This window comes from Dreissena polymorpha, chromosome 8 (assembly GCF_020536995.1).
Source record: "Dreissena polymorpha isolate Duluth1 chromosome 8, UMN_Dpol_1.0, whole genome shotgun sequence".
NCBI classification, from domain to species: domain Eukaryota; kingdom Metazoa; phylum Mollusca; class Bivalvia; order Myida; family Dreissenidae; genus Dreissena; species Dreissena polymorpha.
The window spans coordinates 60,286,379-60,313,995 of NC_068362.1; the positions used below are offsets into that span (position 1 = coordinate 60,286,379).

Genomic DNA, 27,617 nt, shown 5'->3' on the forward strand with positions numbered 1-27,617 from the left:
TCCGAGATATCAATAAAACCAATCTTTTCACCAACTTTCATGATGATTGGGCAAAAATTGTGACTTCTAGAGTGTTAACAAGGTTTCTCTATAACCAAATAAGGAAAACTGCCCCCCTCCCCGGCAGCCATGTTATTGAACTGACCAGAACCATTTTCGAACTCTACTCTCATATCAAGGAAACTGATGTTCTGACCAAATGTCATGAACATTGGGCCAAAAATGTGACTTCTAGAGTGTTCACATGTTTTCACTATATACATATAGAGAAAAATGCCCCGCACACTGTTGGCCATGTTTTTTCACCAATCTGGACCATTTTCGAACATGTCCGAGATAACAATATAACCAATGTTTTGACCAACTTTTATGATGATTGGGCAAAAATTGTGACTTCTACAGTGTTTACAAGGTTTCTCTATAGCCAAATAAGGAAAACTGCCCCACCCACTGGCGGCCATGTTTTTTAACAGACTGGAACCACTTTTGAACTCAATAAAAAAATCATTAAGACAAACATTTTGACAAAGTTACATGAAGATTGAACATAAAATGTGACTTCTACAGTGTTTACAAGGTTTTTCTTTTTTTTTTACCTAGTGACCTAGTTTTTGACCCGGCACAACCCAGTTTCGAACTCGGCCGAGATTTTATTGGGGCAAAGCTTCTGACCAAGTTTCATGAAGATGGGACAAAAATGTGGCCTCTAGAGTGTTTTAGCAAATGTTAACAGACGGATGGACGGAGGGACGGACGTACGACGGACAAAGACCGGTCAGAAAAGCTCACCTGTGCAATCAGGTGAGCTAAAAAAAGTAACGTTCTGGGAAAACCGGGCTCAATTCATACGCCTAAAGTGTCGCCTCAAAGTAGCCTGTGCCATCTGCAAAGGCTAATCAGGGATGACACCTTCCTCCTGTATGAAATTGTTTAAAGTAATTTTTTTGTTTAAATAAAGTTTCTTCTCAACAGTTTCAGTGGAAAGTTTCGTTCCTGATTAGCCTGTGCAATCTGTGCAGTCCGCACAGGTTTATCTTGGACCTCACTTTAAGAACATGCATTAAGCCCAGTTTTCCCAGAGCAAGGCTCATATAGTGTTCCTTTCATTTGATGGTAGTGTGTAACCGCTTATTATCATCCATAAAACATTAGATGACAAATAGTATATATCACAAACATAAACCTATATGAATGAGAAAAAAATTATAATATTAATATGAAAGACCAAAAACATACGTGTCAAACATAATACTTTGAAGAAATGTTTTTTGTACTGGTAATATTTACTCAAACATTTTTAAGTAGATAATGGTAGGAATTATACTTACATTAGTATAAACATAGTCACTCTTGGTAGATGTTGGTAAAAATTATACTAACATTAGTATAAACATAGTCACTATTGGTAGATGTTGGTAAGAATCATACTTACATTAGTATAAACATAGTCACTATTGGTAGATGTTGGTAAGAATTATACTTACATTAGTATAAACATAGTCACTATTGGTGACATTTTGAACTAGATGTTGATAAGAATTATACTTACATTAGTATAAACATAGTCACTATTGGTGGCAAGGAAGATTTTCGACCCATGATGTCGCATTCTGCAAACACAAAAAAAAGAATCATGTAAATCAATTGACACTACAAGCAAAGGCAACAGTAAAAAGGTTCAATACTGCATCAAGCATTTCCACTGCTCTGTGATCCTTCTTGTCTGATTCTTAGCACCCTTAATTTGCTTAGTTCTTTCAGGAAAACAAAGTGAATGCTGATCATTATTTCAAAACAACCAACAATCGTGAATAGCATAATTGATATTCAAAGAATGAAACAATCACTGATTCACTTATTTTTTTTAACACAATTTTCATAAGAATTTAACAACAATCAGATTATAGTTAATATACACCATGTTCTGGAAAAAAACTGGGCTAAATGCATGTGCACAACGTTTCATCCCAGATAAGCCTGTGCAATCTGCACAGGTTTCTCAGAGAGAACACTGTCCGGTTTTATAGAATTTTTCGCTAAAAAGATGTTTCTTTTTAGTGAAAATCCAGTTTATGCCAAAGGTGTGGCACCTGATTAGCCTGCATGGACTGCACAGGCTAATCAGGGACAACACTTTCCACACATGCATTAAGCCTGGCTTTCCAAGACCAAGGCTCTATGTTTTCTATATGGACGGGGTGAACAGGGCGTGTGTGTGTGTGGGGGGGGGGGTAACCCTGTGGGATGACAAGCCCCTGTGCAGACTGACAAGCCATTGCACCCCCTTGCAGACTGACCTGTCCAGGAGCAGGGGAAGACGACTGTCCTTGAGCACGTACTTCTCTCGGTTGGCCATCGTCTCCTTCTTCAGGGGGCCCTGAATACATATGAGCAGCGTTTTGGAAAAACTGGTCTTAATGCATGAGAGTCACGTGTCGTCCCAGATTATACTGCGCACAAGTTTATCAGCAACAACACTCTCTGTTGTATGGACTTTCTCGTTAATAGGTTGTCTCTTCTGAACACATATCCAGTTAAGATGGAAAGTGTTGTCCCTGGTTAGCCTGTGCAGACTGCATGGACTAATTTGGGACAACACTTTAGGCACATGCATTAAGACCAGTATTTACAGAACACCTATCCAAATGCGGAATGAACAGGAGGGGGGGGGGGGTCATGGTAGATATTGGGCATGCTTGCCATTAAAAGAGGGGATCATTGGCATGATGGAGGAAACAATCAGAAAGGATATCAAAGTATACTCAGCAATTAACAAAAGTGATAACTTCAATCATATTGAGAGACATATTGGCCAGAAGAGATGTAAAAGCATGGAAGGTTGATCATCACAAAAAAGGATGTCAAACTATGTATGGAGAGTTGTTTGTCACAATAAAGGATAGAAAACTATGAATGGAGAAGAGATGTTTAACATAAAGGATTGAATCCTATGTATGGAGAGTTGATCATCACAATAAAAGGATAGAAAACTATGTATGGAGAATTGATCTTTAAAAATAAAGGAGAGAAAACTATGTATGGAGAGTTGATTGTCAAAATAAATAATAGACAAGGGCTGTTTGTAAAACATGCATGCCCCTCAAATGGGCATTCAGTTGTAGTGGCAGCCATTGTGTGAATACGTTAGAAACCATTTCACTGCTTCAGATCACTGTGACCTTGACCTTTGACCTAGTGACCTGAAAATCAATAGGGGTCATCTGCCTGTCATGATCAATGTACCTATGAAGTTTCATGATCCTATGCCTAAGCATTCTTGAGTTATCATCCGTAAACCATTTTACTGTTTCGAGTCACTGTGACCTTGACCTTTGACCTAGTGACCTGAATATCATTAGGGGTCATCTGCAAGTCATGATCAATGTACCTATGAAGTTTCATGATCCTAGGCCTAAGCATTCTTGAGTTATCATCCCTAAACCATTTTACTGTTTCAAGTAACTGTGACCTAGACCTTTGACCTAGTGACCTGAAAATCAATAGGGGTCATCTGCCAGTCATGATCATTGTACCTATGAAGTTTCATGATCCTAGGCCTAAGCATTGTTGAGTTATGATCCAGAAACCATTTTACTGTTTCGAGTCACTGTGACCTTCACCTTTTACCTTGTGACCTGAAAATCAATAGGGTCATCTGTCAGTCATGATCAATGTACCTATAAAGTTTCATGATCCTAGGCCTAAGCGTTCTTGAGTTATCATCTGGAAACCATTTTATTGTTTTGAGTCACTGTGACCTTGACCTTTGACCTAGTGACCTGAAAATCAATAGGGGTCATCTGCCAGTCATGATCAATGTGCCTATGAAGTTTCATGATTCTAGGCCTAAGCTTTCTTGAGTTATCATACGGAAACCATTTGGTGGACTGACCGACAGACGGATCAACAGTCCGACCGACATGTGCAAAACAATATACCCCCTCTTCTTGGAAGGGGGGCATAAAAACAATGTATGGAGAGTTGATCTTCACAACAAAAACTGAAGTTGTCTTATAACTCAAAGTTTACATACCAAAGGTCACACAATAAATGTGGAAATAATCTATTAATACATCTGGACAACTGTTATTGTCCTGGATCTTTATACATAGAAATGAATCTGAAACAACTGATTTCAGTATGAAATCATTCTAGAAGTGTTTACATTTTTCCCGTGGACGATGTCTGTGGCCTGCATGACATCCTGGTAGATGGACGAGTACGTCATGTTGAGGTCACCTGACTGGATCCCTGTCGGGCACCTGCGGTTACAAAGCACTATTATCAGGACTTCTGTGGTTAAAAGCACTAAATATTAATACACCTGGGGTTACAAAAAACTGGTAATGTATGATATAGGGAGTTATAAAAAACACTGTCTGATGTGTGGTTTTGAGTTTCCAGTAATATAAAGTTCAAGTGCTAACACTCTAGATATAAGCCTCATTCTGGGAAAACTGGGCTTAATGCATAGGCGTAAAGTGTCATCCCAGGCTAATTTTGGACAACATATTAGGCACAGGCATTTAGCTAGGTTTTCAAAGAGAGCTGCTCAAATTATAAGACTCTTCCAACAGTAAGGAATCTTGTTTCAACTACGTATTTGGTGCTGTTGAACCATGATTTACAAATGGATAAGATATAATATGAAAGGCATGGCTACAGATAATAACCTGCAAATACTTATTTTTGATAAACATAGAAGATTATTCTTACAGTTTAACAGTATATATGAATGTTGAGACACAATTAAATGCAATAAATCAATCTGCAACTGCTTAAAGATTAACATACTATGATTGTTTATAACCCTATACCAGTTGTTCTACGTTCAAAAGACTGAAAACTTGTTCAAAGATTAAAAGTCTTGGAAGTTGATACTATGATTGAGACTTTGTTGAACTGCAACTAAATATAATTAAATCTATTCCATCCATCAAATTAATTTCAAACGGCTTTGCATCACAAAATAGTGGACAAAAATCATCTTCAACAAAGTCATCATACTGGCATTCTATTCTAAGATGTGTGACTTGATTTAGCAAAGCTTTTAACATGGTGTTATAAAGAAATTAAGATTATTCTTTATTGTGAATTATCAAGGCAGTGGTACTTTGTTATGAAAAATATTTTTTAAATACACAAAATAATCGAACACTTCACCATTTATGTTATTTCACTGGGGCATACAGAACAGGGTAAACATATTTTGAGGCTGAATGCATGATAGGTAATTTTCAGATAATAGTGGTTAGATAAAGCACTGCACATATGAAACACTAAACAGACTGGAATAACTGACAACTTTTACTTCAACAATATTGTGCAATTATATATGATCTGCACCATGCAAAAATGGGTCTTATGCCATATGTGGCCAGTGTACCTCGGCAATCGCGCAGTCTGGTGAGGAGCTTTTTTGTTTACTATAAAGTAATTCAAGCTTTAGTGGTCTCATTAGCAGACAAGGCAGCTCCTCACCACACTGCTAAACTACTGGTCTGGAATCGCGCAGGCTGGTCTGGAATTTTGTTGGCCGCATATGGCATGAGCCTATTATTGCATGATCGGGCTCATATTACAGCCACACGGCCTTCATGCCAAACAGGACTGAAAAAACTGTCTTCATTTCCAATTTAAAACAATAAAAATTTCTGGCCACAAGCATCAACATCTTATTTACTACCTGGGACTTAATATATCACTTAAATATTGTCAACAATAAAATATATTACTTATGAATGAATTTTCCTTTATAAATAAACATCGCTCTGTGAAAATGTGGTTTAATGTATGAGCGTTAAGTGTCATCCCAGATTACCGGTAGCCTCTGCAGTCCGCACAGGCTAATTAGGTATGACACTTTCCGCCTAATCTGGATTTTTGTTAAGAATATACTATCTTTAAAAGAAAAAATACTTTAAAAGCGGAGAGTGTTGTCCCAGTTTAGCCTTTGTGGACTGCACAGGCTAATCTGTGACCACACTTTACCACCATTATCCCAGAGCTTTCACAGGCTAATCTGTGACCACACTTTACCACCATTATCCCAGAGCTTGCACAGGCTAATCTGTGATCACACTTTACCACCATTATCCCAGAGCTTGCACAGGCTAATCTGTGACCACATTTTACCACCATTATCCCAGAGCTTGCACAGGCTAATCTGTGACCACACTTTACCATCGTTATCCCAGAGCTAGGCTCAAATAAAGTTTAACAATTATAACAGACAATTAATACAAGTGTGTTTATAATCATTAATTATTGTCTTAATAATCGCAATAAGTAATAAGCACCTTATTATTACATATATAAGTATTTGTGTTATTTTTCTTCTTCATGAAAACTGCATGCATACATAATATCACCCCATTGGTGCAAAAAGTTACCATGTGCCTTCTAATTTCAGTGGCACATGGTACCTTTTCGCACCAAGGGGGCGATGTCATCTCCTGATAATGAGCTTACAGCATTTGTGCCAGCCTGAATGAGCAGCACTTCCAAAAATGTATGTGTATTTTTTATCAAAATGGAAAAGAAAATGCATGCTAAATAATACGAGTTTTTGGGAAGATGAAAGTATCAATGTTAATGACTGCATGGTACAGGCCACACTTTCAACACCTCACCGTTCTTGGGGTTTAGCAGAAAACCTGTAAAACCATTGGGTACAAAACACAGTTTTACCCTTACAAAACAGGCTTAACAGGGAATTTGTTTGAGTGAAAAGTTCACTGATTTTGGCAAAACTAATTAAATTGTTTCTTTAGAATTATTGAAAGTAAAAGAACACAATAACATAAATTATAGCAAGTTAAATGTAATTGAAATATAATTGAGACATAATAATTATGTGACACATCTTCCTGAAGAAAAATAAATATATATATTGTTTAAAGTGATTTTTTCACCATTTTGTTTTAAAAATGGGTCCGTTTAACAGACCCAGAAATAGGCCAGGAAAAGGACAGGGGATTCTCTTCATGTGTGGGGAAATAAAATGGAACCTAGAACTTTGACGTTTAAAATTATAGGCATCTTTCTTTCCTCACAAGTAACCACCATTATACCAATATGCATGATGGTAAATGTAGGTCAAAGATTTCTCAAGATATCATACAGTATTGAATTTCATGCTTTTTAACCTAATGACCTTCACCTTTGACCTGTTAACCTCAAAATTGATAGGAACCTTCTTTAGATGCCAAGTAATCATTAACTTGTATGATTCTAGGTCAAAGCGTTCTCTAGATATTGTGGGCAAATGAAATCGTCAACATTTCACATTATTAGAAACTGTGGCTTTGACCTTTGACCTATTAACCTCAAAATTTATAGTCATCTTCCTTTCATCCCAAGTTACCATAATACCCATATGACCCATTTAAATGACAAGGTCAAAGTGTTTTTAAACCTTGTTACCTTGACCTTTGACCTGTTGACCTCAAAATTAATAGTCATCTTCCTTTCATCCCAAGTAACCATAATACCTATATGACACATTTCAATGACACTGTCAAAGTGTTGTCTTGATACAGCGTGGACACTTACTGGTCTACATTTCATGTTACAAGCCCCGGTGACATGACCTTTGACCTATTAATCCCAGAGTCATTTTCAATCCATTGGCTGTAACCATAATAACAATTTGCTTGCAACTCATTGTGTTCTCCAGACATTGCAAGTAAAGGAAATGGTCTATGGACCAACTGAAAGAACACCTGTCACACCAAGCAAAAACTTGGGGAAAGCAATAGAATCCAACTGTTTTAAAAAGAAGCATAGTAAACATAGTAAGAGAAAACTTTAAGAGTTTGTATGCATTTTGGAAGTTTGGAATAATGGTCAACTCAGCCAATGCAATAGGAACAGTCATACAATCCCAAGTAGTCAAAAAGCCTTTAAGAACTGTTTTTCCCAATATTTCTTTAATTACAATAAAATATTTTATAAAAACAATATATTGTACAAAAACCCAGAGTAAATTAGCATTAAATAACTGTATATTATTAACAGCAATGTCCGAAATGTATTATCAAGCCAGATGTTTATATTTATAATAATTATAATTGTAATAATTATATTATAATTTTTATAACTTTTATTAGTATTATAATTATCATTATTATTATTATGATTATTAGGATGCAAGTGGTTCTATATATCTGGGAGATATATATCAGCCTGCAGGTGCCCTGGCAGACCCAGTATTACCTGATGTATTCTGGATCATGACAGAATAGGTCCACCACACATGCCAGCACATACATGACTGAAATATACAGAAACCATGAACATGATAATAATTCTATTTCAAAACAAGAAAAATGGACCTCACCCTGGGAAAATGGGGCTTAATGCAACTGGATAAAGTGTCGTCCCAGACTAGCTAGTGCAGTCCACACTTTTATCACAGACACTTTCCATCTAAACTTGATTTTCGCTTACACAGAACTCCCTTTAAACTAAAATATTCCATAACAAGATGTGTTTTGACCTTTGACCTTGAAGGATGACCTTGACCTTTCAACAATCAAAATATGTGTAGCTCCATGAGATACACATGCATGCCAAATATGAAGTTGCTATCTTCAATATTGCAAAAGTTATGGCAAATGTTAAAGTTTGAAGCAAACAAACCAACAAACAGACAGGGCAAAAACAATATGTCTCCTGTATAGACAAGGGGATATAAAAATGGAAAATGACGTCCGTGATTAGTCTGTGCAGACTGCATGGACTAATATCGGAAGACACTACGCATATGCATTAAGCCCCATTTTCCCAGAGCATAGCTCAAATATTAATAACCTTGTCTCACCACAAGAGCTGTCAATGTTTATGATGAAAATCTTTCAATTTTAGAATATCATTTGCTGCTTTTAAAATAATATGACACAATAAAACTGGCAATAACCTCTATGGAATAAATTATTGTTGTTTTTATTTACTTATAAGTCAATCATATTCCATCCAAAGTTCCCGGCTTACAAAGGTTCTATGAAAAGATGATAATGATGTAAGAGAGGATTTATTTATAAGCATGTGTTCATGGAAAACAATGAAAACAGGCATTACAAGTAAGTTTGAGCAAGGTTAGTCAGCTAGGGTGAAGGGCAAATAACTCATGTAACTGGGTTGACAGACAGTGTTTTGTATATGAGCCTTGTTCTGAGAAAACTGGGCTTAATGCATGTGCGTAAAGTGTCGTCCCAGGTTAGCCTGTGCAGTCCGCACAGGCTAATCAGGGACGACACTTTCCGCTTTTATGGTATTTTTAGTTTCAAGGAAGTCCCTCCTTACCGAAAATCAAGTTTAGGCGGAAAGTGTTGTCCCTGATTAGCCTGTGCAGACTGCACAGGCTAATCTGGGACAGCACTTTATGCACATGCATTAAGCCCAGTTTTCTCAGAACACGACTCATATTGTCATTTCAATAAGATATGAGTTATGACATATTTGAAGTTTCAATTTTCTCGCTTAAAAAATGTTCAAGTGGTATGCCCCTGCAAGAGTATAATAAATACATCTATAATTATCCAGCATAGCCTAGACTACATTTTGTTTATTATTCTATAATCAGTTAAAAAATGTCAAACACACACAGTTTTGTAGATGAAAAAACAACAAACACAACACATCCAGCATATTTAATCTATGTTTGTTCCATTTCCAATAGCTCAAACCTTAAGATGTTAAAAGTTTCAGTGCAATAACCATTATTTTTTCTCCAGTAAATCAGTAACAAACATTAATATATTTTTTTACAGATTTCTACAAGAGAACCATATGGACCATTTAAGTAGCAATTAATTTGCACAGATAGCACCAACAGACAGCTTGAGCTTCTCTGAAATCTGTTTAATTAAAGCAATATTAATTTTGTCTGCAATTATAAATTTGTTACGAGGTGAATTTGCCTAAGGTAATTACAGTAAATGAATACATAAAACCAGATGTCTTATGGCATATTAATGATTATAAACCAAGTTAATTCAATGCTACAGTTTATACACTCCTGAAACTTTCCAGAAAACATTCTTGTTAAATGCTTGGAAAAGAAAATTAACTTATTGACAATTGATTTTTAAAAGAAAAACCTTCTTTACTTTTTCAGTATGTTTGTTTACACAACATTTGATACTTTTCTTTGTATAACAATGAGGATGTTAATTTTGTGTTTCTTTTAATGATATTTAATTAATTATTTTTTTACTTTTTTATATAAGTAATACTTGAAAAAATACCCCCAATATGCAGCAATACTTTTATTATTTAATTTAAGGGAGATTATGCAGTGAATGTAAAATGAAGAAAAACTTAAATCGGAGTAGTCTCTCTTACAATACCCACTTGATTCAGTGGAAAAATTATTTACTTGATATCTAAAGTGAACATTTCTGCATGTATGTCCATAAGTGGTGTTTACACAAAATATATATGGGCCGTGCCATGTGAAAAGGGAGTTTCAATGCATGTGCATGAAGTGTCGTCCCAGATTAGCCCTTTGCAGTCTTCACATGCTAATCAGGGACAACACTTTCCACTTTTATGATATTTTCCGTTTCAAGAAAGTCTCTTTTTAGCAAAACTCTAGTTTAGGCAGAAAGTATCGTACCTGATTAGCCTGTGCGGACTGCACAGGCTAATCTGGAACGACACTTTACCCACATGCATTAAACCCCCTTTTCACAGAGCATGGCCCACATCTATACACCCATGAAGTTCCAATTTGAAATAGTGTATCATGTATCCAAGATATGGCCCTGAAAAATTACATCATACAAAAACAACAAAGGGCAATAACTCTTATTCAAGGAAAAATAGGGTTATGGTTCTTGTGCATGCAGGGGTGTCAATTGTCCCAAATTTGAAATCCGGAAAATTAAGCCGAGAGTCTGAGGCCGTAGGATAAAGGGAAGAGAGGGCCCAACCCCACCGAGCCCAAGCTTATTGTTCTTTTTTTATAGTCTTTCTAGGTGCAATTTCTGGTGAGTACAATGCGAAATATTATAAACCAAACCATCCGTAACACCGCATGTGTATTTGTCATTCTAAACAAATGATATTAAGAACTTCAAAATTAAATTAAAATCGACAAACCATACCGTATCCAAAAACGACTGTCCGAAAACATGTCCCTATACATCATTTGCAAATGAAATAAAATATGCATATCGTTTGACTGCAGAAAATGTAAACCAGTAACCAGTAACCTAGCAAATACGCAGTCAATATATAATTTGATCAACATATTGTTTTAAAATATGATATTGCAGTGCTTTTCTTTGTCAGTTACTGCTCATGTCAGTGCCAGCCGCTTACCAATCAGAAATCAATAAATAAAATCGGTACCAAGCGCAAATGTCTGGAATGCCGACGATGCTATAACAATATTCGTTCTGAAATGATCCCGCACTAAAAGAATTTTGTCCCTACCTCCACCCCCCTTAAACAAACTCATCGGATTTACATTCACCTCAAAATCAACACTGGACGGCTCAAATCCGGATTTCCGGAATAATCCGGAAAATTGACACCCCTGTGCATGGCACTTCTCCGCATTGATATCTACACACCCATGAAGTTTCATGTTTAAGCATTCTATGGTATCTCAGATTTAGCTATAGATATAGATATTTCTGTACAGTTGTGATAGACAGACGGACTGACACACGGACAACACCAAAACTATACCCCTCTGCCTGCTTTGGGGAATACAACTGCATTATGAAACAGTTTAATGGGTCAATAAGCAACTCTTCTGTAAACAATAACGGCAAAGCTTACTCTGTTCTCCGTATTTTGCGATTAATATGAAAACAAAATTATTTGTTTGACAATTTTTTGTGTGGATTTTAATCCAACCGCAATATCAAATTTCAACAAAAGCTAACATTTGAAGTCTTATTTCATAATATGATAAAATAAACCAATAATTTTCAGTCAAACAAAAATTGAAGGTTTTACATTTAAATAGAAGCAAATATATCATGTTGACCAAATTAAATGAAACAACAGAATTTGGTAATGATATTATTTAATACATGTAGAATATTATGCCTTTTATTTCATATATTCAAGATTTTATTTTTCTGAAAACTTTGAGCATGTTTAGTGTGGTGCAGAAGATAATTCTAATTGATACAAAAGTTGTTTACTTTTGTCTGAAATGCTGTATAAAAACATTATATGCTGTAAGTAGTCTTGGATAGCATGGTCGTACTGAATTAGGACAACAGCGTGTAGCAGAGTCAAGATTTTTTTTCTGTACTTCACCGCTTGACAAAGGGGATATTTTGTTTCTATGTAGAAAAGATTTTTCATAAAAAACAGATCAAGTGTTGTTCCAGTAAAGACCGCTCGGGAGACTCCAAGGTCGCAGTGTTGTAGTGGATATGGTGTCCCCCTAGCGATCGAGAGGTCACTGCTTCCATCCCCACTGTGTGGAGACTCCAAGGTTGCAGTGTTGTAGTGGATATGGTGTCCCCCTAGCTATCAAGATGTCACTGCTTCCATCCCCACTGTGGGGACTCCAAGGTTGCAGTGTTGTAGTGGATATGGTGTCCCCCTAGCAATCTAGAGGTCAGTGCAAGGTCACAGTGGTATAGTGGATATGGTGTCCCCTAGCGATCGAGAGGTCACTGCTTCCATCCCCACTGTGGGAGACTCCAAGGTCGCAGTAATGTAGTGGATATGGTGTCCCCCTAGCAATCTAGAGGTCAGTGCAAGGTCACAGTGGTATAGTGGATATGGTGTCCCCCTAGCGATCGAGAGGTCACTGCTTCCATGGAGACTCCAAGGTCGCAGTGGTGTAGTGGATATGGTGTCCCCCTAGCGATCCCGAGGTCAATTTTTCGATCCCCACTGTGGGAGAGTTCTTTAGATTTCCTCCATAGACACCAAGTACTGGTTCTAGTCCCAGGAAACGAACTGAAGAGCGTGACAAATAAGTCTTAGGCTTTCTATGCAATCCAGCTAAAATAAATAGGTTTAAACTAAAGACCACTCTACTAAGCGAAAGTATAATGGGTTTAAAAGCAGTATGTATACAAACAAGGTTGAACCCACTTGGCAGTTCGTAGAGTGTGTTGAAGATTCTGAACCTATTCTCATCCAGCTGCACAAACTTGTTGGGGTACATCTCGTGAATGTCCGTCCTGAAAAATACATAAAGAGCCTTCCTCTGTGAAAAAGGGGTTTAATGCATGTGCCTTAAGTGTCGTCCAAGATTAGTAAGTGCAGTCTGCACAGGCTAATCAGGGATGACACTTTCCGCTTTTATTGTATTTTTTGTTTAAAGCAAGACCCTTCTTGACGAAAATCCAGTATGGGTGTAAAGTGTTGTCCCTCATTAACCTGAGCAGACAATGCAGGTTAATCTGGGACACCGCTTTACGCACATGCATTTAACCCCGTTTTCTCAGAGCCTGAATCATATTTACTCATGCAGTACACAATGATTGTTTCTGAGAAAAATGAGCCGGTCATTGGAAAAAAATGTTTTAATGCATGTGCATAAAGTGTTGTCCCAGACCAACCTAAGGTATCAGCATAGGCTAATCAGGAACAACATTTCCTTCAAAGACTGGATTTGGTTTTAACGACTTCATTTAAATAGAAAAGTCCATAAAAGTAGACTTGGTCTTCCCTGATTAGCCTAAGCAGACTGCACAAACATATCTAATAATTCAAAATCATATATGAATAAATGAATACCAAACAAGGGCTGTTTGTAAAACATGCATGCCCCCCATATGGGCTGTCAGTTGTAGTGGCAGCCATTGTGTGAATACGTTTTTTGTCACTGTGACCTTGACCTTTGACCTAGTGATCTGAAAATCAATAGGGGTCATCTGCCAGTCATGATCAATGTACCTATAAAGTTTCATGATCCTAGGCCTAATTATTCATGAGTTATCATCAGGAAACAGAGCTCCAGATAAGGTTTTGTGAAATTCTTAAAGTTACTACCAGATTTTCAAAAAAATTCTTAACTCTGAAATGTTATTCTTAATGTTACTTCCAAGTTTTGGAAAATAATTCTTAACTTTTCTAAATGACCTAAAAATAAATAACAATGGTTATTTTCATGCAAAAAATCAAAATAAACATACTAGCAACTTTATTTATACGAGTTCAACAGTGTCCATTCAGTATTATACAATTTTATTTTTCAAATACCTTCATATTCCCAAACTGTGCTTAGATTGCATGCCTTTTATGAATTTGTACATATTTCACAATTAAAACGGGTCTCCCCTTCAATCTTTTCAACGATTAGCCACGGGAATTGTCCCTTCCACTCGTTCAATGTTTTTTTTTGTTTAAGTTTGGACCCGTCCTGCTGTGTTTTCTTTTTATAGCTTTTCTGACTGTGTCGGCAACCAAACATACAACATCGTATAAGATCTTTTCTATAATGTCTTTCTTAACATTCAACTTCGGCTCACTTTGCGTACAATATGTTAAAAGCGTGTTTTTGCACGCTTTGCAGGTTTTTAGGACGCTCTCTGGGCGCCGCCATTGTTTTTTGACAGATAGACTGTACACACCGCTTTTATTGGAAAAAATGAGCTTTGTTAAACAAACCCGATAACCATTCTATATAAGCACAGAAAAGATCTTTAATACGCGAAAAGAACTCAATAAAAATCGATACGAACCGATGTAAAAATAATATTCGTAACTTGATTTTGTAATTCTTAATGGTACGACAAAATTTTAAAATAAATACATTACAGACTTGAAAATAATTCGTAATTACAAAAATACGACCCTTATCTGGAGCTCTGGGAAACCATTTTACTGTTTCGAGTCACTGTGACCTTGACCTTTGACCTAGTGACCTGAAAATTAATAGGGGTCATCTGCAAGTCATGATCAATGTACCTATGAAGTTTCATGATCCTAGGCGTAAGCATTCTTGAGTTTTCATCCGAAAACCATTTTACTGATTCGCGTCACTGTAACCTTTGACCTAGTGACCTGAAAATCAATAGGGGTCATCTGCCAGTCATGATCAATGTTCATATGAAGTTTCATGATCCTAGGCATAAGCATTCTTGAGTTTTCATCCGGAAACCATTTTACTGTTTTGAGTCACTGTGACCTTGACCTTTGACCTAGTGACCTGAAAATCAATAGGGGTCATCTGCCAGTCATGATCAATGTACCTATGAAGTTTTATGATCCTAGGCATAAGCATTCTTGAGTTATTATCCGGAAACCATTTTACTATTTCGAGTCACTGTGACCTTGACCTTTGACCTAGTGACCTGAAAATTAATAGGGGTCATCTGTCAGTCATGATCAATGTACCTATGAAGTTTCATGATCCTAGGCCTAAGTATTCTCGAGTTATCATCCGGAAACCATTTTACTATTTCATGTCACTGTGACCTTGACCTTTGACCTAGTGACCTGAAAATCAATAGGGGTCATCTGCCAGTCATGATCAATGTACCTATGAAGTTTCATGATCCTAGGCCTAGGCATTCTTGAGTTATCATCCGGAAACCATTTTACTATTTCGAGTCACTGTGACCTTGACCTTTGACACAGTGACCTGAAAATCAATAGGGGTCATCTGCCAGTCATGATCAATGTACCTATGAAGTTTCATGATCCTAGGCCTAAGCGTTCTTGAATTATCATCCGGAAACCATCTGGTGGACGGACGGACGGACAGACGGACAGACGGACGGACCGACCGACAGACCAACCGACCAACATGTGCAAAACAATATACCGCCTCTTCTTCAAAGGGGGGCATAATAATTATTTTCATAGATTCAAAAATTATAACAGCAACAAAATCATAATATATTTCCACAATCCTATTTGAATTATTAAGAAGTCAATTCAGAGCAAAAATGGATTATGACTCATTTTCGCATGTTGTGGCAACCATAGTAATATAGTGGATGTTCTTACAGTTGTCTGATCTATTGTTATGTTGTTTGTATGATCTACTCTTAACCTACTTCCATCAATTCATTGGCCATACCTACTTTCATAAAAGCATTGGCTATACACAATTAGATGAATAAAACATGACAAGCAAACATGATACCAAAAGTCTTTTAACCAGCAATAATATTAAGTAACAATAACTCTTTATACTGTTCCTATTGCCTCTGCTCTCATAGACTGATTAATTTATACCTAGAACAATGGCTGTAAGTTTTAGCAATGCAATAAACCAAATTTTGCTTAAACCTTAATAGGTACTCGAAAAACTGTAAAAGTCAAGCCGGGCCAAAAAAAAAAGGATGAACCTTAATCAAACTGAAGGCACAAGGGCTACTCATCTCAAGGCGCTTTCAACTTGTTAAGATTTTCACCTTCCCCTAAGTGTTACCAGCTCTCACACTGCCAGATTAAAGTTCTCTAGATCACGAGTGGCCAAACACCCAGGATTACCAAGTCTAATAATGTGCGTCCTTCTAGGTAAACTGGGCTTTATGCATTGTGCAGTCCGCACAGGCTAATCAGGGAAGATTCTTTCCACTTTTATAACATTTCTTGTTTAAAGGAACTCTCTTCTTAGCCAGTGTAGACAGCCTGCACAGGCTAATCAGGGAAGATTCTTTCCACTTTTATAACATTTCTTGTTTAAAGGAACTCTCTTCTTAGCCAGTGTAGACAGCCTGCACAGGCTAATCAGGGAAGATTCTTTCCACTTTTATAACATTTCTTGTTTAAAGGAACTCTCTTCTTAGCCAGTGTAGACAGCCTGCACAGCCTGCACAGGCTAATCTGGGGTGATACTTTATGCACATGCATAAAACCCAGTTTTCCCACAACATGTCTTTAATATTGACCCCTGACAGATCAAAGTACCTTAGGACATGAGGGGCCAAATACCCAGGACTACCCAGTGTGATAATTATGGTGCTACTTTCAGGTAGACTCAGAGCCACAATTTGCACCGAGGTGATAATGGTACCAGATCATGAACTTCAAAACATAAAGGTGTCAAATATGCAAAAATGTCCACTCACTTTTTGTCAGGAAACCAACAAAAGCATCAAACCCCAGCTCAATTCATTTTCTCACCTAATAAAGTCATTTTCCAACCCTGAAAACCAGCGGACAATAACATAAATGGCCAACTGTCTGTTTGTATTTTTCATACATGGCCGCACTTCCTCTAAAATCATTGTCTCCCGTCCAGAAATCAGAAAGTCCCCTTAAAGGTGACAAAATTACTACAGCTGGTCGAGTAAACCCCTTCATGAGTCCAGTGAACTTTAATCCCAAAAATCTGCTGAAACATCAAACCAATTGTTACAAACTGTCACAAAAAAACATCATTTCGCCTTTATGGCAATTAAACACTGATTTTCCTGTTTTGCCTGATGAACGCCTGTCACTGTTGTTATTAAAATTGGAGCTGACACCATTGTAGGGTGACAAGATTCAGCATGACAGGATTAGGGCGGACCGGCTGCCTTGTAATCCAATCTGACAGAGCATGTAATACGACAAGTTAATTAAAACTGGCTCTTTCTTGGGCAGTGGGCAACTCACAACTAGTTACCAATGATAGTCATTCCACATGTGTTGATGTAATCATTTGAGCCTCAGTCTGGGAAAATGGGGCTTAACCCTTTACCACTTAGATATATATCTAGACGTGTTTGTATTCGCTACTAAAGTTACATTTAATAAAATACCGTTCTTGCTAGATTCAAGTTTTAACCCTTTGCGTGCTGGGAAATTTGTCGTCTGCTAAAATGTTGTCTGCTGAATTTCTAAAATTAGCATTTTCTTCGATTTTTTTCAAAGAATACTATCAGAATAGCAAACAGTTTGGATCCAGATGAGACGCCACATTCTGTGGCGTCTCATCTCGATCCAAACTGTTTGCAAAGGCCTTTAAAATTCGGTTCCAGCGCTGAAAGGGTTAAAGGCTTCATTTCCAACCCTAAGATACTGATGAGCAGCAAAGAGCATAAAACCTGAACAGACTGCGAGTTACTCGCAGGCTGTTCTGGTTTTATGCTCTTTGCAAATAGCCATTTTCTCTTTGCCTCTGAGTGGGAAAGGGTTAATGCATGTGATAAATGCACACAGGTTAAGAAACTTCTTACAAACTCAAATAAACTATAAAAGTGGAAACAGTTGTCCCTGATTGGCCTGTGGGAACTGCACAGGCTAATCTGAGATGATACTTTACCAACTGGCATTAAGTCCAGTTTTGCCATAACCAGGCTCGTTTTATAGCTAATGTCACAAACTCTTACAAAGAACTTATGTTGGGTAAAAAAAGTGGTTTGGTTTTTTGGTACACTGGACCGTTCTTATGCCTAGAATGGATTATTTCATTCAATATAAAATGGAAAAAAAGGAGTAAGAAACTCCATGTTACAAGGCTATCCTTACAAAATTGTTCGTTTGGAAAAACCCGACAAATTGTTCCTAAGCCATTTTTTTTTATTTGGGTTTAAAAAACTTTTTTTCAAGTTCACAAGTAAGACATATTCATGTTATAACTCATGATCTGTCTTTACTGCAACACACTATTTCATAGATAGTTCATCCACAACGAGCTGTCAAATACATAGAGGATATTTGTTGAATTTGGCGGAACTTCAATTTTACTACATGAGTGATCATAGAATATATTTTTTTAATTAAAAGTAGGTTAAAGTCAATATACTTTTTTTTTTAAATGGCCAAATTTATAATATGAATTCTCAATGTTACGTTTTTCCCTAGAACCTTTCAAAAGTATTACTATTAACCCATTTATGCCTATAGTGGACTCTCCCATCCTTCTAAATTGGATCAATTTATTTCCAAAATTAGGGATGTCTAGTATATTTATTTATATATTTAGAATATTCCTCACAGAAAGTCCTTTAAGCAAACAGCGCAGACCCTGATGAGACGCAGCATAATGCGGTGTCTCATCTGGGTCTACGCTGTTTGCCAAGGCCTTTTTTCTAGACACTAGGCATAAATGGGTTAATATAACTTCTGAATGGATTAAGGTTTGTTGTGACATCAAAACTGATTTTTCCTATGACAATTGACCAAAAACTTTACATTATGAAAATCTGGTGAGCTTACACCTTTACCACTCTGATATGCATAGACCATTTGAAGCCCCTCAGACAATCAAATTAAATTAAAGACTTTCTTAATTGATTTTTTTAAGGTTTAATTTTTGAGAAGTTTTAATGCTCCTATTTCAACTGTAGGATGAGTAGCTTGCAGGCCATTCTGGTTTTATGTTGGTTGCATATAGTCATGTTTACTTTGATTTTTTTATTAGGAAAAGGTAAATGATATCTTGTTAAAAACAAACAAACAGATTATATAGTTTTCTAAACACCAAGCCCAATGTAAACATTCCCAATTGCCTTAAATATGGCAAAAAAATCTTTCATGAAACAACCCCACATTGAAAATTGCAAACCCATGCCAAGATGGCATGTGACACACAAACATTCAATCAGTCTTCGCCCAACAATTATTCAAAAGCACTGATCAGCCCAATTGAGTGATTAACGACCTAACTAAATACTGTATTATCATTATTGACCAATTAGTACCAAGCTCCCAACAATAGCCCATAGCCCAACCATTCTTGTACCTTTATCACTCAAATGGACAAACTGTTGACCGTTCATGACGCTATGAAAGGACACATGACAAAGGTGCTAATTGAACTGGCGGTTCCTGATTATTGGTTGCCCGTTAAAGGGACAGCAAGTTAAAGGTCATCCTTTTGGGGTTGCTCAATGGACATATGGTTTTGTATGGGGACATCATACGGCCACTTGCTGTTTAGGCTGTCGGGCCATTTAAAAACGTGTGCTCACATGACACTATGGGTGGCAACAGTTTTTTTTTCCACAATGCAACTTTTTATTAAAACAATATGAAGGTAACTGAACTTAGTCTAAAATGGAAGTTGGCATGGATGATAGTGGCCAATCAACAATCAAAGAATACCGTTAATTGAATATGACACGAATCATACGAAAACAGATCTTATGTACAATGTCGTCAGGAGCTACCTTGTCTGCTAATGAGACTATGAATAGTTGTGTGACTTTATAGCAGATATGTAGCTCCTGACCAGATTGTGCTAATGCACCGGCTGGTCAGGAAATATGCTGGATGCAGATGGCAAGAGATACTTTTGTGCATGATTACAAAAAATGTAAGTAAATATACATCTTTCAGCAGCAGGAATTCAGCTATATTTACATGTAAGACTACATTAACAATTTAAATATAATATAAGATTTTTAGCCCTAGTTTTAAACCCTGACCAATCAGAATGACTGCATTTTAAACCCTGACCAATTAGAATGACAGCATTGTAAACCCTGACCAATCAGAAGGACTGCATTTTAAACTCTGGCCAATCAGAAAGAGTGCATTTTAAAATCAGACCAATCAGAATGACTGCAAAATTCCAGACTGCAAGTGCATTGGGTAAGGAATACATTAAATTAAGGAAATCAGTCAGGCTATACATTAAATGTTATGCTTAATTCATGCAAAGCCATAACAAGTACCCAAGGGTAAAAAAAATTAATTAAGTATTAAGTTTTATGTTGCTTATTTCATCAGTCTATGTTAAACAACAATGTTTATAATGATGTTGTGTTTTATATATGCTGCAGTGACATTGAAAATGCTCTCAACTTAAAATTTGGATAATTAATCATGCTTCAATATACAAAGACCAATGACAGAAGTAACAACACAAATCTGTCAGTGCAGAACAATCATTCTCCTATGGTGTTGTCTAAAAATTGTTTTCATATTTGAAAATATATTCAAAACATCACATTTGCTGGTTTGACACCAGAGTAAGGGGGAAACATTGTCTAATGGACTGCAACAATGTCTTTGATCTTTCTTTTGTAGTCAAAAAGGAAATACACCATAAAGCTTTATCCTGTTTTGTCCTTTGATGATGTATAAACATGATTTATGGTGGATAAAATGATAAAATACCTACTGAACTTAAAGCCATTATTTAAATCAATTAAAGAGAATAGGAAGACATTAACATTAGCATTATGCTTCAAATGAAGTATAAAACAGGATGCTGCATTCAATAAACACATGCCTCATGAGGAAGCCATGACAGTATTGAATTATGGGCCCATTTGAATCAATCAAAAGTCCAAAAGTGGGTCAATTTCAAGGTCAAAGTTAGGTCAGGTGATGTGGGGGTGTGTTGAGAGTGTTCATAGATAACATCCATACAATAATCAAAGATTTGTAACAATGTTATTAATGATAGATTAGCATCATTTTAAAAATAGGTACAAGTCAAGGTCAAAATAAGTTCAGGTAATGGGGTTATATTGACTGTGTCCACATACATCATCCATGCAAGTATTAAAGCTTTGTAGATATAATTATTGACATAAAACACAATGCTTCATCTTGCATTAACCTAGAATATGGACAATCTGAATTAGTCTAAGTCTAACAGAAGGTCAATGTCAAGGTCAACATGAGAACAGGCGATATGGGTGTGTTGATAACACTTAACCCTTTGCATGCTGGGAAATTTGTTGTCTGCTAAAATGTCGTCTGCTGAGTTTCTAAAATTAGCATTTTCTTCGATTTTTTTCAAAGAATACTATCAGAATAGCAAACAGTTTGGATCCTGATGAGACGCCACGTTCTGTGGCGTCTCATCTGGATCCAAACTGTTTGCAGAGGCCTTCAAAATTCGGTTCCAGCACTTAAAGGGTTAACAATATCTATCATGCAAGTATCAAAGCTTAGTAGGAAGAATTATTGCTTTAACCCTTTCCCCCATACTGAGAAAAGTGAAAATGGCTTTTGCAACCAGCATTAAACCAGAACAGCCTGCAAGTAACTCGCAGTCTGTTCAGGTTTTATGCTTTTTGCTGCTCATCAGTATCTAAAGGGTTGGAAAAAAAGCATTTAAAACTTGAATTTAGTAAGAAAGGTATTGATTTCAATTTAACTTTATATGAGACAACAAATGCGTCAAAATACGTATCTATAGTTAAAAGGTTAAATTATTTTATTTAGGTGGACAGATAAACAAACAGACAGGCCAATGGCAATGTGCCTCTAGCATCTGTAACTAGAAATGGCGCGGCAGAGGCCGAAGCGTATCCCCACGCCGCATGTTTAACCCAGGAGGGCCCCAGGGTTGGTAATGGGGCCATGCATAGTTGAGATAAATCGTATTGTCATAAGAGAAGTTCAGTATCAATTAGAAGTTAATCGGTGTAGAAATGAAGAAATTATAGTAAAAGACAATTTTGGGTGGGTGTGGCCTATTATGGGCGAGGTGCCCCAGGGTTGGTAATGGCGCCATGCATAGTTGAAATGGACTGTGTTGTCATAAAAGAGGTTCAGTATCAATTTGAAGTGAATCGGTGTAGAAATGAAGAAATTATAGTAAAAGGCAATTTTGGGTGGGTGTGGCCTATGTGGGCGGGGCACCCCAGGGTTGGTATTGGGGCCATGCATAGCTGAGATTGACCGTAATGTCATAAGAGAGGTTCAGTATCAATTTGAAGTGAATCGGTGTAGAAATGAAGAAATTATAGTAAAAGGCAATTTCGGGTGGGCGTGGCCTATGTTGGCATGGCCTATGTGGGCCGGATGCCCTAGGGTTGGTAATGGGGCCATGCATAGCTGAGATTGACCGTATTGTCATAAGAGAGGCTCAGTATCGATTTGAAGTAAATCAGTGCAGAAATTAAGAAGTTAATGTAAAATAACATAAAAAACAGAGTGAAAATCTCTGACCCGGCCCTGCCCCAACCCCCATAACTTTTGACCCAGGGGTCAGATCAAAATTCTGTCACTGTCACCATCGCACACATGCTCATAGCTACCATGTATGTAAGTTTCAAGGTTCTAGTGCTAATAGTGTAGGAGGAGCAGGTGACCAGGACGGACAGACGCACATCACCACAATATCGGGGCATATAAATATTGAATACAAAAGGCAAAGTCAATTAAGTGTTAAGCAATACATCATGAATGCTTTAACATTATGACAGAAGATTTTCAATTTCAACTGCAAGTGCTGCTTAAAGTTAAAGACATCATATTCAGTTAATCACATGGTAAACACATAATTAAGCGCCATCATAGTACATTATTATTCATTTATTTAGTTTCTTTCTTTATTCTTACTCGATTAGTTTGTACATATATATATGGTTTAAGTTATAATTAATTCAAATGCATTTCTGCATAAATGAATAAATAATTTTAATACTTTATTGGAAGGTCGGTTAATTGCATTGCCTCTTCTATTAACTATACACTTAATGAAAGAAAGGCTATGCCTTGTAAAAGAACAATGTTTAACATTTCATTCTAAGTTGTAATGACCATAATTACAACAATTATCAACAACATATATAACAATTCTCACCTACTGAAACTTTGGTTCTAACTTCAAAGCTTTGTGAAAGGGGTACTTGACAGTTAGTGATATGTAACCTTTTCATGAACGGAAATGAGGCAAATAATAAAACTGTACAATACCTTCATTCACATACAACTTAACAACTGGCATGAACAACAAATTACAAACTGGAAGAAATCTGAATGTAGCCATATGGAATAAAGCCTCAATAACTAACAGGGCTAATGCCTAAAAAACATGACTTTGAAGTTAAAACATCTTAGACTTTTCCAAGTAATTAAGATATATGTGGAAAGTAATGGGCTAGTGTTTCCTTAATGAAATAAAACTTAAGAGTAAATGATCATGCTTCTTGCAAAATATTTCTTCTGATGTATTTACAGTGAGTTATTGTATTCCCATTTTACGATTGTTTCCATCTTTCAGTAGGACTAATTATCAGAACTCAGTTATAAATACTAGCGTACTGGGGCTTAATGCATTTGTGTAAAATTGTTGTCCCAGATCAGCCTGTGGAAACTGCACAGGCTAATCAGGGATAACACTTTCCGCTTTTATGTAATTTTTTGTTTAAAGAAAGTCTCTTCTAAGCAAAACTCTAGTTTAGGCAGAAATTGTTGTCCCTGATTAGCCTGTGCAGACTTCACAGGATAATTTGGGATGACACTTTACGCACACAATTAAACCCCCTTTTCATAGAGCATGGCCAAAATCACATCATAGTGTGGATTTCAATGGAAAGGAAAATGTGTTTGTCTTAGTAAATTATAATAATTTTCAAGAATGTTACATTTTTCTGTTCAATAATATGACTGGATCGACTGATAATCTACTAAAAAAATCAAATATCCTCTGTTCTTTTTAATTGTTTCATATGAAATATATCAGCTGCTGAAGTAAAAGTAACACAACTAGCATTTTTGGCCCTATCTAATCTTCACAAGTAATAATACATAAACAATACTTAATGTAAATTAAATATGGCTACATCTGAATAAAAACATAGACATGTTCAATGAATTCAACAAACAATTATTTATCAAGCACCAAACCCAATTAATCCTACAAAAACGTCACCTAGTCTGAAATTCCTTTTACTGTACAAAAATACAAAGATAATAAAAAATTTACACAGGTGAACAGAACAGAATTATTTGTGCAAATTAATTGAATGAAGGATTTCATTGCCTGATTAAGACACTAGATGTCTGCATGGTTTGGAAACAAAAATCTAGAATTGTGTTGAGCATCACCGTCCCTATCATTTATCAAAGATTACTATTACTATAAAAATCTGATCTGAAGTCATTAAATCTTAAACACTAAGATTTATTTCCCCTGCATCCTCATTTCATCCAAATGAGTAACTGGCTTTGCAATGAAAGTTTTACTTGAACTGGAAACACTTAGGTAAATATGTTTCATGAAGTAAAGAATAAGAATGTGATATTGGTACAATCATTAAGTTTTTATTTTATGTTGGTTTTTTAACTTTTAATTTTAATATAAATCAAGTTTTTAACTGGTTTAACCAATTACATTCAAAGTTATTTCCAGACAATCAAGCATGACTTTCTACTTGCAGACAGCCATTTTGTTCACAAAGCCTCATCACCACAGGCAAGGGATGGTTTCATTCCTACCATATGGCCCTCTGAATATAAACTCTGCCAATGATATTTGTAAATCCAAGCTTCCTTTCTGGCAAGGGCCATGAAAAGTTGAACATTAATTGCCTGGAAGGTGTCCAGATTTTGAGAGTCTGACCCAGATAGACACAGACTTTGGAGTGGAATAGAAGATTTAGATTCAATGATTATTTAAAAATAAAAGTGACAGGATAAGTGTTCATTTATAAACACTTGGGAAATAAATGTAGGTTTCCACACCTTCAAACCACAAAGGTGTTGTATGAAAGTGTGTCTTTATAATGATATTTACGATATACTTACATACTTGTGAAATTTACCGATTAACCAATTCTGGAATGCACATGTGAAAGGGTCCTAATATAAGAATAACATAAGACACATTTCGAGCAAATCCTGCTTATATGAATCCATAGTTATGTGGTCCACATTTATAAAATCAGGCAATTAACTAAACAAATCTAAGTATATTTAGTATTTAATGAGGAAAATACCTCAATAGACTGGTTTCACATTCTTAATTTAGTGATTATCACGATGCAATAATTGATCAATCTATCCATTTTAAAGTTATCCACTAAGATTATAATGTCTCTTTAGGCAATTACAGGTTCCACTTTGTTCTTGATGTGTTTTATCAAGGGAGGCAACTTGATGTTGGGAATGAGAAAAGGGTGCATTTTATCCTAAAAAAAACATTCAACTTTAAAAAAAAATCAAGAAATTCTCAACAGGGAATAAAACTTTCCAACTTCTTTCATATGAAAATTGAACTCTTACTTAAATCCATTACCTTAACATATACACCACCTCAATTTTGAATAATTGGCCCTGACATGTACTTAAGATGCTGTAAATCATCTACAGACTGCTCACCTTTACTGCAGAGTGTTAATTTCACTGCACTGCTTCCTCCTAGAAAACCATTAAACCAGCAGAGATCTCTGGTGCATAGAAACCCCCAAAACAATGCATCAAGAATTGACTCCTGTGAGATGATAATTGATTGAGATATCTTTCAGGTTCCTTCAGATTTATGAAGCAACTCTCTACAAGCATCACAGTGGCTTCCCTCTTCCCCACTATATGTAATTTAGATGTTTTTCTTACCTCTCCTCTTTGCCATTCATGCCTTGTTAACGTTTCCAAAGGAAAAATAGTAATAACTTAATTGTCTGGACAGCTGTGAAATAATTGCACAAACATTTAAATGGCTTTCATGCATTTAACTCTAAGTCTTTTACAAAGTGAACTTTCATAGCATGGAGCCAAGACTTTAAACTAAACAAATTTTACATATAAATTATTGTTCTGTATTTCTCCGAGTTTCATTATTATAATTGTAGGTACAAAATTTCAGCAAATTCACATAATAGCATGTATTCTTTCATCAGTAGACGCACCACTTTTTTTTTCTCAAGAAAATTTCTTAAAAACAGCATTTCAAAATGTTTTGTAATTTGCCTGAGAGAAACAATCATTTTCATGCGGTATTTTTATTAGTTAACAATAATTGTTCTAAAGCAATTGCATACTTTTTCATTCTTTGAACATAAGTTATGAACATAAACAAGCTGTGATTGGTTTTAAACCTCATATCCTCCCTTGGTTGTTGTCTTCATAGTTATAAAATAGATACTCCTGGATTAGTAGGTAAGAAGGACCTTTTTATTCCGGCATTTTCTGCATAAATGTCTGGTGTTTATTAATGAAGACAAATTTACATTTTTTTTTATAGTTTTAACAGTATTTTATGATTTTACACAAGAAAAAAACATCCACCTGGTCTGACTTGCATAAGATTAATTGAGGCCAGTGAAAATTGTTCACCTCTGCAGCAAGCAAACAATTATATCCATTATAAAGGACACAATTTAATCAGCATATATTTTTAGAGATTAAACAATTCTTTTTGGTACATGTAACTAAAATATCAGTTTTGAAAATATGTAATAAATGCAAATGCACTTTTAACTTTTAAATGCCAATTAATCATCTTTTTAATATCTTAAAACAGGATGTTCAGATCTTTGACTCCACCCAAGGGTGATTTGTTTGGTCCAGCAATCGTCATTTAGCCAGGATGCAATTTAGTATGATGTAGCCTACAGCTCAACCACTAATCTTTACCATCCTGTGGTGAAGCCGGAGTATGGCATCAATCAAATGAACCCAAAAAATCAAGCACAGCCTAGAAAGCCTTATAGACATGTTTGTTTTTCTGCATAAACTATTTAACCCTTTTGTAATCATTTCTCAGGTTAAAGAAATAAACTTTTTTCACCTGATTAAACAGAGAGAATTAATTAATCAATTATCTGCTAGGGGTTGAATCTGCCAATTACACTGGTTGCAGTCTGCAAGTTGTAAATAAGGACTAAGATAAGGGTGGTCTACTGAGGTGTGTATTTTGTATCACAGGTATGATATTCTTTCAGTGTTTTTTTTCACCTTTTTGAGAATGGGCTATTACAAACGAGAAACAATTGAAAAAAATGGAGAGCTCTGTTGTTATAATGTTATATTTTGTGACATTACAAGGATAGGTAATATAGTGAATA

The 27,617-nt window shown here is 36.1% G+C and overlaps 1 protein-coding gene across 8 annotated transcripts in view; it reads right to left on the bottom strand.

The window, feature by feature from the left end:
• Nucleotides 1–27,617, bottom strand: part of LOC127840975 (cytosolic purine 5'-nucleotidase-like) — a 106,932-nt gene that overhangs the window by 23,041 nt on the left and 56,274 nt on the right. For all 8 annotated transcript variants that reach the window (XR_008030654.1, XR_008030651.1, XR_008030652.1 and 5 more), the window contains exons 6-10: nt 13,075–13,163; nt 8,218–8,275; nt 4,166–4,262; nt 2,298–2,377; nt 1,550–1,610 (exon numbers count right to left, since the gene is read on the bottom strand). Coding sequence is in view for 4 of the 8 variants with exons in the window: in XM_052369447.1 (XP_052225407.1) it covers nt 1,550–1,610; nt 2,298–2,377; nt 4,166–4,262; nt 8,218–8,275; nt 13,075–13,163 (385 nt within the window). In the remaining 4 variants the exon portion in view is untranslated. The remainder of the gene's footprint in view (nt 1–1,549; nt 1,611–2,297; nt 2,378–4,165; nt 4,263–8,217; nt 8,276–13,074; nt 13,164–27,617) is intronic.